Source organism: Canis lupus, chromosome 13, assembly GCF_048164855.1.
Source record: "Canis lupus baileyi chromosome 13, mCanLup2.hap1, whole genome shotgun sequence".
NCBI classification, from domain to species: Eukaryota; Metazoa; Chordata; class Mammalia; order Carnivora; family Canidae; genus Canis; species Canis lupus.
This window is the reverse complement of record NC_132850.1, coordinates 49,713,442-49,726,674: the sequence shown is the minus strand read 5'-3', so window position 1 is coordinate 49,726,674 and position 13,233 is coordinate 49,713,442. Positions and strand designations below refer to the sequence as shown.

At 36.9% G+C, this 13,233-nt stretch overlaps 1 protein-coding gene across 12 annotated transcripts in view; it reads left to right on the top strand.

The window, feature by feature from the left end:
• Positions 1–13,233, top strand: part of LRBA (LPS responsive beige-like anchor protein) — a 740,528-nt gene that overhangs the window by 577,699 nt on the left and 149,596 nt on the right. For all 12 annotated transcript variants that reach the window (XM_072773570.1, XM_072773571.1, XM_072773578.1 and 9 more), the window contains 2 exons: positions 1,265–1,405; positions 2,409–2,528. In XM_072773570.1, coding sequence (XP_072629671.1) covers positions 1,265–1,405; positions 2,409–2,528 — 261 coding nt within the window. The remainder of the gene's footprint in view (positions 1–1,264; positions 1,406–2,408; positions 2,529–13,233) is intronic.

Below are 13,233 nucleotides of genomic sequence, written 5' to 3'. Positions count from 1 at the left end.
CATGTACATAATCACAGAAAATTTTGCATACTTTTTAATGCAATTCCTGTATTCGCTAAATAACAATGTCCGCAGCAATAATAATGATACCAGATAACATTTAAGCTCTTACGCCAAGTAATGTTTAGGGGTTTTACAGGCTATTATTTCATTCAAACTTTACCCAATTCTGAAAGATAATCTTAATAGTATGCGGGGATCCCTGGGTGGCAGGGAAACGGCGCAGCGGTTTGGCGCCTGCCTTTGGCCCAGGGTGCGATCCTGGAGACCCGGGATCAAATCCCACGTCGGGCTCCCGGTGCATGGAGCCTGCTTCTCTCTCTGCCTGTGTCTCTGCCTCTCTCTCTCTCTCTCTCTCACTATCGTAGATAAATTTAAAAAAATAAAAATAAAAAAATTTAAAAAAAGAGTAATAGTATTCATTAAATGTTGTCAGGCATGGTTTGTAGGACTTTACATGTAATTACTCATTTTATTTTCCAAAACAATATTTGGACTGGATATTACTACTTTTCTAGTGAGCCCACATTCCTCAATGTGAGCCCACTTTGCTACACTGCTTTTTGGCACTCTGATGTAATGTATCTTTCTCTGGTATAAACTCATAATCTGTCTTCTGTTGTTTTTGTAATACACACACACACACACACACACTCTCTCTCTCTCTCTCTCTCTCTCTATTTATTTCAGGCAGGGATGTTTTTGTCCCCTAAATTCTGCTTTTACTCATACTGGTAGAAATTTTTAGATTTACATTTAATACCTTTTTCATTCAATCTCTTCCTTGTACTCCTCATTCGCTTCCGGTTTTATTACTTCATCCTCTTCTCAGAAGCTATTGTAAATTAATTCTCTACCATCAAGATTCTGTTTCTGGTTGTTGCTTCTAATTACTTAAATACAATTTTATAGATGCTTTCCAAAGTATTATATAGCTAATACTCACTTCATGTAATTGTCTTTATGAAAATGCTTGTTATGGGCTGATTAAAAACCAATATGCAATAGAAACTAGACTCCCTGAGAAATGACAAGTTTCTCTTGCCACTTACATGTGTATATTTAACTTGCATTAGAAAACATTTTTCCATCCACACTCTGAATGTAGCACTGTTTTAGTTTCAATAGTGTATACGTGTATATTTAAATTGATTTGTATACTTGTTAATAGGATGACATTTGAAAAAAGAAATAAAAGATGATTACATTTATGTGTTCTTGTTTTGTTTTGTTTTGTTTTGTTTTGTTTCCTCCATTTTGGCAGCCAATAGGAGCTTTGAATCCAAAAAGAGCAGCATTCTTTGCAGAGCGTTATGAATCATGGGAAGATGATCAGGTTCCAAAGTTCCACTATGGTACTCATTACTCAACTGCAAGTTTTGTTCTTGCATGGCTGCTAAGAATAGTAAGTTCAATTTGAATAATAAACCATGAATAAATAAATTCAGTGTTGTGGAGAATGTGCAATGATTTAAAATTGTCAGCATCTTTTTTGAATGCTATATTTTTTTCATTGATTAGATTTCTAATATCTCTTTATCCCATTTGGTATGTATTTGACAACATGTTACTATAGAATAGACTTTAAAATTTAAATAGACTTTAAAATTATGTGAATATTTTCTTAAATTTGCCTCTTCAAATTGTTCATAAGATCCTAAATTGTAACATAGGTTATTTTCAAATGTAGTGTATTAAAATAAGAAGTAAATAAGATTTTCTTAAGATAGACATATATTCATGTATTTTAGAAACTTCAGTTGCTCCAAATGGAATAAGGTATGTTTGTAGATTACACCAAGGCTACTGGTATTGATAGTACATTGGTTAAACAAGAAATGTTTCTGTAAAATTGAAAGGTGATTCATCTACCAGAAAGTAATTTCTTTGGGAAAGCATTAGCAGCACATCATTAATTAAAGCTTGTTAGAAGGGTACAGGCAGACATAAATCCTAGAAGTAATTTATAGTGCTTAGCTAATTTCAAGCAATTATCTACTAATATGTGTTTAAGTGTTCTTTAACTAAGAGGAGGCTTTTAAATCTTCCAAACATTTTTCTCTTCTTAATCATAAATATTGAGCCATACAATAGGAAAATTACATATTAGACTATTTCCCTCTACTATGAAGAAAATGCAACCAAATTTATGTTTGAATTTTATTAATAAATTATTCTTGAAAAAGGAGAGAATCTGAAAAATGTTGCAGATGCCAAATTTTGGAACTATTTCTTCTGAAACAAAAATAATTTAAGAACATTAATAATTTAGATATAATTTCCATTCTAAGTTAGTATATAGCTGATTAATATCTATTAGTTATTAAAGTATCTAAATATAATGATTTATAAAAACCATATTTTTATGCATAAGGAAATATATGAACTTTCAATTGCTTATTTTTTAGGAACCTTTCACAACTTATTTCCTAAATTTGCAAGGAGGGAAATTTGATCATGCAGATCGAACTTTTTCATCAATTTCCAGAGCTTGGCGAAACTGTCAGCGTGATACATCTGATATTAAGGTACAGAAATGTTTGATTTTACAATTATTATTGCCATTGTATTCCTTGTTGAATAAATGTTGACAATTTCTCTCGTGCAGTTTAGCATTATTTACTGAAGAGAAACTTCAAAGGCTTTAATTAAATAGCCAAGAACCACCGAATAGCATCTGTCTCTGGGTCTCTCTGTCATATGTCTCCCTGTCTCTTTCTCTTTAGTTGTAAAATGGTTTTTTTTTTTTTTCTCCTTGGAATCTTTTTAAAGAAAAAGTATAGTAGTATGGATGTAAGGTAGCATGTTCAAAGGCATTCCAAATTCAATGAATAAAATTAATACAGTCAGAAAAATACTATGGAAGAATCTCTGCCTTTTAATTTAATTAATTTAATTTTATTTCACTTCATTTTATTTTAAAGACCCTATGTCTATTTTCTTAAGGTAATCATCTTTTACCTGATAACTACTTCTTAATTCATACTTGACTCTGCTTAGTATAAGATTACATTATTATTGAGGGAAAAGAAGAGTTCTCCTATCTATATGGATGTTCACTACTGTAAAAAAAAAAAATCAAAAACTTTGCACAGTAGCTAACATAATCCTTATTAGATCCTTGCTTCTACCCTCAGAAATTACAGTATTTTATTTTCATGACATACTGTCTTTTTCTGCTAGATACTGTGTTAGATGCTCTTGAATATAATGAGATATGCCTATGGATGTGAAATTTCTTATAGTCTCATAAAGAAATATGACTTATATATAAATATTTATACTATATGGAAGAAAATCATTGGCATCATATAAGAAATATTGGGGTTTAAAAGGGAAAAGTTACATTACTAATGTTTATGTTACTATAGAGTACCTTTAAAAAATTTAATATGATAATTATATCTTTTAGGTGTAATACTTTGCAGACTATAAAATGTATTCACATGCTTTATCTTACAGTAGACTTTGCTTATATCAAAGATACCTTATTGAAGAAGTTACATCTTATGCAGAAATAATCTTTTATGTTGAGACATATATAGGATTTTTTGATATTGCAAATAATGTACTCTGAAATACTCTTGAAATTATATATCCTATTCTTTAGAGTCATCAGTAGAGGGCTCCTGGCTGGCTCAGTCAGTAGAATATACGACTCTTGATCTGAGGGTTGTGAGTTTGAGCCCCATGTTGGACCTAGAGCTTACTTTAAAAATATATATATATATATCATCAGTAGATGATTTTGAAATCAGTGATTAGATAACAGTAATCAAATAGCTAATAGATTTAATAATTATTTTTTAATTCTATTTTTAATGTCAAAGCTTACTGAATTACTTATTTAACTCTATTGAGAAATAATAAGGGATATAGATGCCTGAAAACAGTGATACGCCTAACTTTTTTGTTCTCAAAGACATGATTTTTTAAAAATTTGTTAATTCTTTGATTTGTTAAGCATCTTATGACCAGGTTGACTTGGAATTTAACAAAAATAAAATCATGAATTTGAAAATTATTTTTTCCTGCTCTACAATAAAGATAGTGTACATTTTCATCTTTCTGCCTCAAAGTACTAGACATTCCTCCTTGATGCTTTGTTAAACAAGAGGTACATATGATAGACCCTTGTAGTTTTTCGTATCTTTTTCCTAAATCTCAGCCTTTTTCTGTCAAGATTCTTCAATTAGCACAAGTCTAGTTCCATTTTCCCAAACTCTTGCTTTAAAATATCCTACCTGTAAAAAAATTAAAAACCCACACAAAATAGCTGTAACATTAAAAACTAAAAAAAAAAAAAAGAAGAACTTCTTTACCTTTCTTTTCTCTAATTTTTCTTTTCCTTCACAAATAATAAAGATTTAAATTCATCTCACTTTTTTTTTAATGCCCCAGCAGTCTTTAATAAAACAGCTCCAACTACTAGACAAATACTAGATTTTTCAGTTCTTGCTATTGTGCCACTTAATTTCTGGCTTTCTAGCAGTGTTATATAAAACATCTATATGAAGAAGTAGAGTACAAAATTAAGGAAAAGTTTTAAAAATTATTTTTAATTCCAAGTGTCTGGATAAAAACATAGTTTCATTCATAAATACTATTTAATTATGTTCAGAGGCACAGAAATTTTCTTCAGGACTGTTTGCTAAAACCTACTTGCTCTAATAACCAATAAGTATATTCTTTTTTTTTTTACCCACAAAAATCCTATCTGTAGATAGGATATTGATAAATTACATTTTCTATATTGATAACTAATTTGGTGCCTACAACTTTTCAAGTACTTTGAAAAATATGTAATACATGGTTACAGAAGCTATTTAAAGAGCCTCCTTATATGTGACTAGTTGGTCTGTGTAAAACTGAGGAGGTATTTAATCTTGCCTCTTTATTCTGGCTTTTTAAAAGTGTTACATTTTAAGACTTTAGAAAACACATTTATGTTATTATAATGTATAAGAATAAATGTATAAGAAAGCACATTTTTAAGTCATTTTAATAGTATAAATATTTTATTGAGATATAACATTGTATTTCAGATGGAATCATTAATTCTGATCTTTATTTGTATTGTCTTGTTAAAGTTTGTGGAAATAATAAGAAAAATGTTAAACAGTACTCAGAGGATATTGAAATATGAGTGTGAGTGGTTGAGAATCACTTTATTGAGTACATTCTAAAGTATACCTTGCTTGATGAATATGGTATACATTTTCTAAAACGTTTTCATGACATTTTACAAAAATGAAGTATTGTGCAGTGCCTGCCTGGCTCAACTGGTAGAGCATGCAACTCTTGATCTCAGGGTTGTAAGTTTGAGCTCCATGTTGGGTGTAGAGATTACTTAAAGATAAAATCCTTTATAAAAACAAAAAATAAAAATTAAGTGTTATGAGGTGATTAAGAGATTTACTTAAATATTTTTTTCAGGGAAAAATAACATGATAGCATTTCTAGTACTTAACTCTTTTGCACTGAAGGGGAACTATTATTTTAATGTCTTAGAAACCTTATTTGTGTATTCTGATAATATTCAGAGAATAACTTACTAAAAGATAAAGGTTATTCCTGTGAAATAAAAGTAAAAATATGAATTATTTTATTTCAGGGAAGAAAAAGACTTTATTAAATTTTGATAAAACAGTCTTTGAATTTTAGCATGGCTTACCATTTTAAATTTCTAGGGGTCATTTGTATTTTTGTGTATCTTTGATGGTTTCATTTCAGATAGGACCCTCAATGATGCTTTTCATTCTGCCTGGATAAACTGTTAGAAGTATTGGTCAGTTCTTTAGGTAGGCTTACTACTGTTGAAGGTGACTGGGAGGAGCAGTCAGTTGAACATCCGACTCTCAATTTCAGGTCTGCTCCTAATCTCATGGTCATAAGATAGAGCTCCACTTCAGGTTCCATGCTCAGCCTGGAGTTTGCCTCTCCCTCTGCCCACCACCGTCCCCCCGCCCCCAACTCCCTCTCTGTGTCTCTCTTTAAAATACATACATATATATATATATTTTTTAAAGATTTTATTTATTTATTCATGAGAATACACAGAGAGGAGAGAGAGAGGCAGAGACACAGGCAGATGGAGAAGCAGGCTCCATCCATGCAGGGAGCCTGACATGGGACTCGATCCTGCAACTCCAGGATCATGCCCTGGGCTGAAGGCAGCGCTAAACCGCTGAGCCACCCGGGCTGCCCAAAATACATATATTTTTTAAAAAGTAGACCTATTACTGTTCAATAGAAATATATTGCAAGCTACAATTGCCAGCCATATGTGTAATTTTAAATTTTCTAGTAGTCAGGGGATCCCTGGGTGGCACAGCGGTTTAGCGCCTGCCTTTGGCCCAGGGTGCGATCCTGGAGACCGGGGATCGAATCCCACGTCGGGCTCCTGGTGCATGGAGCCTGCTTCTGTCTCTGCCTGTGTCTCTGACTCTCTCTCTCTCTCTCTGTGACTATCATAAATAAATAAAAATTTTAAAAAATTAATCTTTAAAAAAAATTTTCTAGTAGTCATATTTTAAAAGTGAAAATAGCCATGTGAAATTAATTGTGGTATCCAGGGGTGCCAGGGTGGCTCAGTGGGTTAATTAAGTGTCTGCCTTCAGGTGAGATCATGATCCCAGGGTTCTGGGATCAAGTCCCACATGGGACTCTCTACTAAGCAGGGAGTCTGCTTCTTCCTCTCCCTCTACCCCTCCCACTTCTTTGCGCTCTCTGTCTCTCTTCTCTCTTAAAGATACTTAAAAAAAAAAAAAATAGTATCCAAAATGTTATTTCCACATGTAACCAATATAAAATTTTTAATTAGATATATTACATTCTTTTTTCATGCTGTTTTTGAAATCTGGTATTTTATATTTATAATAACACATCTTTATTTAGACTAGACATACTTCAAGTGTTCAATAGCCACTCGTAGCTAATGGCTACTATATCAATCCATGTATGCTTAGGACAACGTTGTACTTCATCTAAATATTGACAGGTAGTACCAATAATAGGTATTCTTAAGGACTGAAATAAAATGTGCTAAAATTTGATTCAAGAATGATCATTGTGATAAATATTTTTAAATTTCCAGCAGATTTTGTGTTTGAAATCTTAAAAACTCACTTACAGGGTGCCTGAGTGGCTCAGTCAGTTAAGCATCCAACTCTTTATTTGGGCTCGGGTCATGATCTCAGAACTGTGGATCAAGCCCCAGGTCAGGCTCTGCCTTAGGCATAGAGCCTGCTTAAGATTCTTTCTCCCTTTCCTTCTCTTCCCTTCTCCAAACTCTCACACATGGTCTCTCCATCTCTCTCTCTCTCTAAAAGACAAACCAAAAAACTCAAGTTTAGAAACCGAAGTGCAAAATAGATGACTGAACTATTATGGCTGAATTTTGTGAAGCAAATTGTAGATTCATAAAGCTTGAATGACTTTCACTAGGTAATTACATCTAAATATTACATGAATATCTAGGCTTTTCTATGCAGTTCTCCCTGGCTATGAGGCAATATACTCATTTCAGGGAATTTAGTGTCAATACATTTAATCTAAACTAAATACAATCGGACTTGCTCAATTTAAACAATAAAACAGGGCAGCCCCAGCGGCCCAGCTGTTTAGCACCGCCTTCAGCCCGGGGTGTGATGGAGTCCCACGTTGGGCTCCCTGCACAGAGCCTGTTTCTCCCTCTGCCCGTGTGTATCTCTCTCTGTCATAAATAAATAAAATCTTTAAAAAAAAAAAAACAATAAAATAGTCCCAGCAATTCAGTATAATTAAGGCTATGTGGGCTCATAGATATAGCATCAGAAATGAAGAGAAGGGAGAAGAGGAAATCCAAGGCCTAACATGAGGGACCGTAGAAGCCTGTGTAAGGAGATTGAAATTTATCTTGGGACAGTAAGGAGACATTGGAAGGGTTGAGGTATAGAAGAGACATGAACAGATTTTATGGTATGTATTTGGAGGGTAAGGACTATGGAGATTTGGTGATTGGTCTTGTAAGCTGAGAGACAGAGACAGAAATTAAATTCAACTTGGACATATGTGTAGAGAACACAGAAGAGCAGGTTCAATTAAGAAATAAGTATCTAGCTGCCTGCCTTCAGGCAGAAAAGCTCCTAAGGCAACTACTAAAATCCTCAAAGACACACTTAAGTCAGCACTTATTATTTATTACATGCAATATATACTAGACAGCACTTGGAGTAGGGTAGGTAAACATAGTTCTTTATTTCACATACCTTCAGATGAGAAAGACAAGTGTACATAAAACTAGTTTTAATACAAGTTAGTGATAAGTGCTATAATAAGACCTAAACACAATGAAATTAATTCTGACTGGGGGGGGGGGTGAGGTTGTGAGTGAGACTGGACTTGCATCTTAAAGGATGCTGGAAAGTTAACAAGGTTCCCAGATTTATGTCTGTAGCTCTCCTGTACATTTTCCCAGTATCTTGCTTCCTCCCCAGGATCTCCCTTTGAATATGTGAAACGTATCTCAAAATTAACCTTGTTCAAAACCAAATTCTTGATCTTTATTCCTTCAAACCTGCTCTTCTCACAGTCTTTGCCATCTTAGTAACTGGTTTCCCAGTTGAGAGTAAAAGCCTAATCCTTAAATGCAAGACTCTGTGCCATCTACCCTTGCCCTCCAAAATCCTATTAGCTCTTGACCTCTTTTTGTACTATTTGCCCCTTGCCCACTTTGTTCTAACTAAGCAGGGCCTCCATGGTATTCTTCAAATATTCCAGTATCTTCCCAATTCAGGGCCATTGTTTTTACTTTCCCCTTTACCTGAAAAATTCCTTCAGATAATATCCTTATGGATTCATTCCTTTACCCAAGTCTTTACTCAGATGTCACTTTACTAGGACTTCTCTGTCCTCTCCATTACTCAGTCCCAATTTCATTTTTCTTCATGTTACTTACCATCTGACATAAGTATATTTATTTGCTTAGTTATGTCTTATCCTGCTGAAACAGTAGCTCCATGAGAGCATGAAGTGAACTTGTTTTGTTCTTTGGTCTTTTTCCCTGGAGCTTAAAACAGTACCTGGAACATAGTGGACACTAAATTAAATATTTATTAAATTAAAGCTTAGTGAATTCTAAGCAAGAAAAATGATGTGAATGAAGTGAGAGAAAATTCTTGGCACATTGGAGAATGCTTTATTGGTCTGCTAACTGGTCTTTGGTATGTAGGAAACATAAAGAAGTAGAAATACTGAAAGGCAGTTGTGGCCCGATATGAAGATTCTTGGTAACATTCTGAAGATATTTGGCTTAGTTTTATAGGTCAGTTCAGCAAAAATTTTTTGCAAATAGCCAGATAATGAGTATTTTTTCAATTTGTGGTCTCTGTCACAGGTACTCAATTCTACCACTGTAGCACACAAGCAGCCATAGACAATATGTGAACAAATGAGTGTGATTGTATTACAATAAAATTTTATTTACAAAAACAGATGACAGGTCATTTTTGGCCCATGAGCTATAGTTTACCATCTCTTGCTGTAGGCCGTGAGGAACCATTGAAAATTTTTAAGCTAAAGTACCATGTAATTGGCTCCACTATACAAGAAAGAGCTTTGGCAACAGTATGGAAAATAGATCCCATTTTGGGAATAAAGATGAAAGCTGTAGTTCAGGAGAAATGTTAAGAGGCTATTACAGGGGGAGGAGCAAGATGGCGGAGGAGTAGGGTCTCCAAATCACCTGTCTCCACCAAACTACCTAGAAAACCTTCAAATTATCCTGAAAATCTATGAATTCGGCCTGAGATTTAAAGAGAGACCAGCTGGAATGCTACAGTGAGAAGAGTTCGCGCATCTATCAAGGTAGGAAGACGGGGAAAAAGAAATAAAGGAACAAAGGCCTCCAAGGGGGAGGGGCCCCGCGAGGAGCCGGGCTGAGGCCGGGGCGAGTGTCCCCAGGACAGGAGAGCCCCGTCCCAGAGGAGCAGGAGCTGCACCGACCTTCCCGGGAGGAAAGGGGCTCGTGGGGCGGTGGAGCAGGACCAGGAGGGCGAGGAGGCCCTCGGGCTCCCGGGGACAGTAACAGCAACTGCGCGCCCAGGAGAGTGCGCCGAGCTCCCTAAGGGCTGCAGCGCGCACGGCGGGACCCGGAGCAGCTCGGGGGGCTCGGGGGCGGCTCCGCGGAGGGGGCTGCGCGGCCCCGGGAGCAGCTCGGAGGGGCTCGGGCAGAAGAAGAGGCTCCGTGCGGAGGGGGCTGCGCGGTTCCAGGAGCAGCTCGGAGGGGCTCGGGCGGCAGCTCCGCGGAGGGGGCTGCGCGGCCCGGGAGCGCGAATCCACCAGCGCAGGCTCCGGAGCACAGGGCGCCGGGACACAGCCCAGGATCCCGCCCGCCTCCCCCGGGACAGGCAGAGGCCGGGAGGGCCCAGGACAGCAAGGACGCTCCTGCCCCAGCTGAGCACATCAGCGGCCCCGCCCCGGAGCCTCCAGGCCCTGCAGACGGAGTTCCTGCCGGAGCTGACTCCAGGTTTCCAGAGCTGCCCCGCCACTGGGGCTGTTCCTCCTGCGGCCTCACGGGGTAAACAACCCCCACCGAGCCCTGCACCAGGCAGGGGCAGAGCAGCTCCCCCAACTGCTCACACCTGAAAATCAGCACAACAGGCCCCTCCCCCAGAACACCAGCTAGACTGACAACTTCCAGGAGAAGCCAAGGGACTTAAAGAACACAGAATCAGAAGATACTCCCCGGTGGTTCTTTTTTTGTTTGTTTGTTTTTGTTTTTGTTTTTGTTTTTGTTTTGTTTTGCTTTTTGATTTGTTTCCTTCCCCCACCCCCTTTTTTTCTCCTTTCTTTTTCTTTCTCTTTTTCTTCTTTTTTTTTTTTTTCTTTTTTTTTTCGTTTTTTTTTCTTTTTCCTCCCCCTTTTTTTTTTTTCTCTTTCTCTTTTCTTTCCTTCTTTCTCTCCTCTCTTTTTCTCTTTTTCCCAATACAACTTGCTTTTGGCCACTCTGCACTGAGCAAAATGACTAGAAGGAAAACCTCACCTCAAAAGAAAGAATCAGAAACAGTCCTCTCTCCCACAGAGTTACAAAATCTGGATTACAATTCAATGTCAGAAAGCCAATTCAGAAGCACTATTATACAGCTACTGGTGGCTCTAGAAAAAAGTATAAAGGACTCAAGAGACTTCATGACTGCAGAATTTAGAGCTAATCAGGCAGAAATTAAAAACCAATTGAATGAGATGCAATCCAAACTAGAAGTCCTAACGACGAGGGTTAACGAGGTGGAAGAACGAGTGAGTGACCTAGAAGACAAGTTGACAGCAAAGAGGGAAACTGAGGAAAAAAGAGACAAACAATTAAAAGACCATGAAGATAGATTAAGGGAAATAAACGACAGCCTGAGGAAGAAAAACCTACGTTTAATTGGGGTTCCCGAGGGCGCCGAAAGGGACAGAGGGCCAGAATATGTATTTGAACAAATTCTAGCTGAAAACTTTCCTAATCTGGGAAGGGAAACAGGCATTCAGATCCAGGAAATAGAGAGATCCCCCCCTAAAATCAATAAAAACCGTTCAACACCTCGACATTTAATTGTGAAGCTTGCAAATTCCAAAGATAAGGAGAAGATCCTTAAAGCAGCAAGAGACAAGAAATCCCTGACTTTTATGGGGAGGAGTATTAGGGTAACAGCAGACCTCTCCACAGAGACCTGGCAGGCCAGAAAGGGCTGGCAGGATATATTCAGGGTCCTAAATGAAAAGAACATGCAACCAAGAATACTTTATCCAGCAAGGCTCTCATTCAAAATGGAAGGAGAGATAAAGAGCTTCCAAGACAGGCAGCAACTAAAAGAATATGTGACCTCCAAACCAGCTCTGCAAGAAATTTTAAGGGGGCCTCTTAAAATTCCCCTTTAAGAAGAAGTTCAGTGGAACAGTCCACAAAAACAAAGACTGAATAGATATCATGATGACACTAAACTCATATCTCTCAATAGTAACTCTGAATGTGAACGGGCTTAATGACCCCATCAAAAGGCGCAGGGTTTCAGACTGGATAAAAAAGCAGGACCCATCTATTTGCTGTCTACAAGAGACTCATTTTAGACAGAAGGACACCTACAGCCTGAAAATAAAAGGTTGGAGAACCATTTACCATTCGAATGGTCCTCAAAAGAAAGCAGGGGTAGCCATCCTTATATCAGATAAACTAAAATTTACCCCAAAGACTGTAGTGAGAGATGAAGAGGGACACTATATCATACTTAAAGGATCTATTCAACAAGAGGACTTAACAATCCTCAATATATATGCTCCAAATGTGGGAGCTGCCAAATATATAAATCAATTATTAACCAAAGTGAAGAAATACTTAGATAATAATACACTTATACTTGGTGACTTCAATCTAGCTCTTTCTATACTCGATAGGTCTTCTAAGCAAAACATCTCCAAAGAAACGAGAGCTTTAAATGATACACTGGACCAGATGGATTTCACAGATATCTACAGAACTTTACATCCAAACTCAACTGAATACACATTCTTCTCAAGCGCACATGGAACTTTCTCCAGAATAGACCACATATTGGGTCACAAATCGGGTCTGAACCGATACCAAAAGATTGGGATTGTCCCCTGCATATTCTCGGACCATAATGCCTTGAAATTAGAACTAAATCACAACAAGAAGTTTGGAAGGACCTCAAACACATGGAGGTTAAGGACCATCCTGCTAAAAGATAAAAGGGTCAACCAGGAAATTAAGGAAGAATTAAAAAGATTCATGGAAACTAATGAGAATGAAGATACAACCGTTCAAAATCTTTGGGATGCAGCAAAAGCAGTCCTAAGGGGGAAATACATCGCAATACAAGCATCCATTCAAAAACTGGAAAGAACTCAAATACAAAAGCTAACCTTACACATAAAGGAGCTAGAGAAAAAACAGCAAATAGATCCTACACCCAAGAGAAGAAGGGAGCTAATAAAGATTCGAGCAGAACTCAACGAAATTGAGACCAGAAGAACTGTGGAACAGATCAACAGAACCAGGAGTTGGTTCTTTGAAAGAATTAATAAGATAGATAAACCATTAGCCAGCCTTATTAAAAAGAAGAGAGAGAAGACTCAAATTAATAAAATCATGAATGAGAAAGGAGAGATCACTACCAACACCAAGGAAATACAAACGATTTTAAAAACCTATTATGAACAGCTATACGCCAATAAATTAGGCAATCTAGAAGA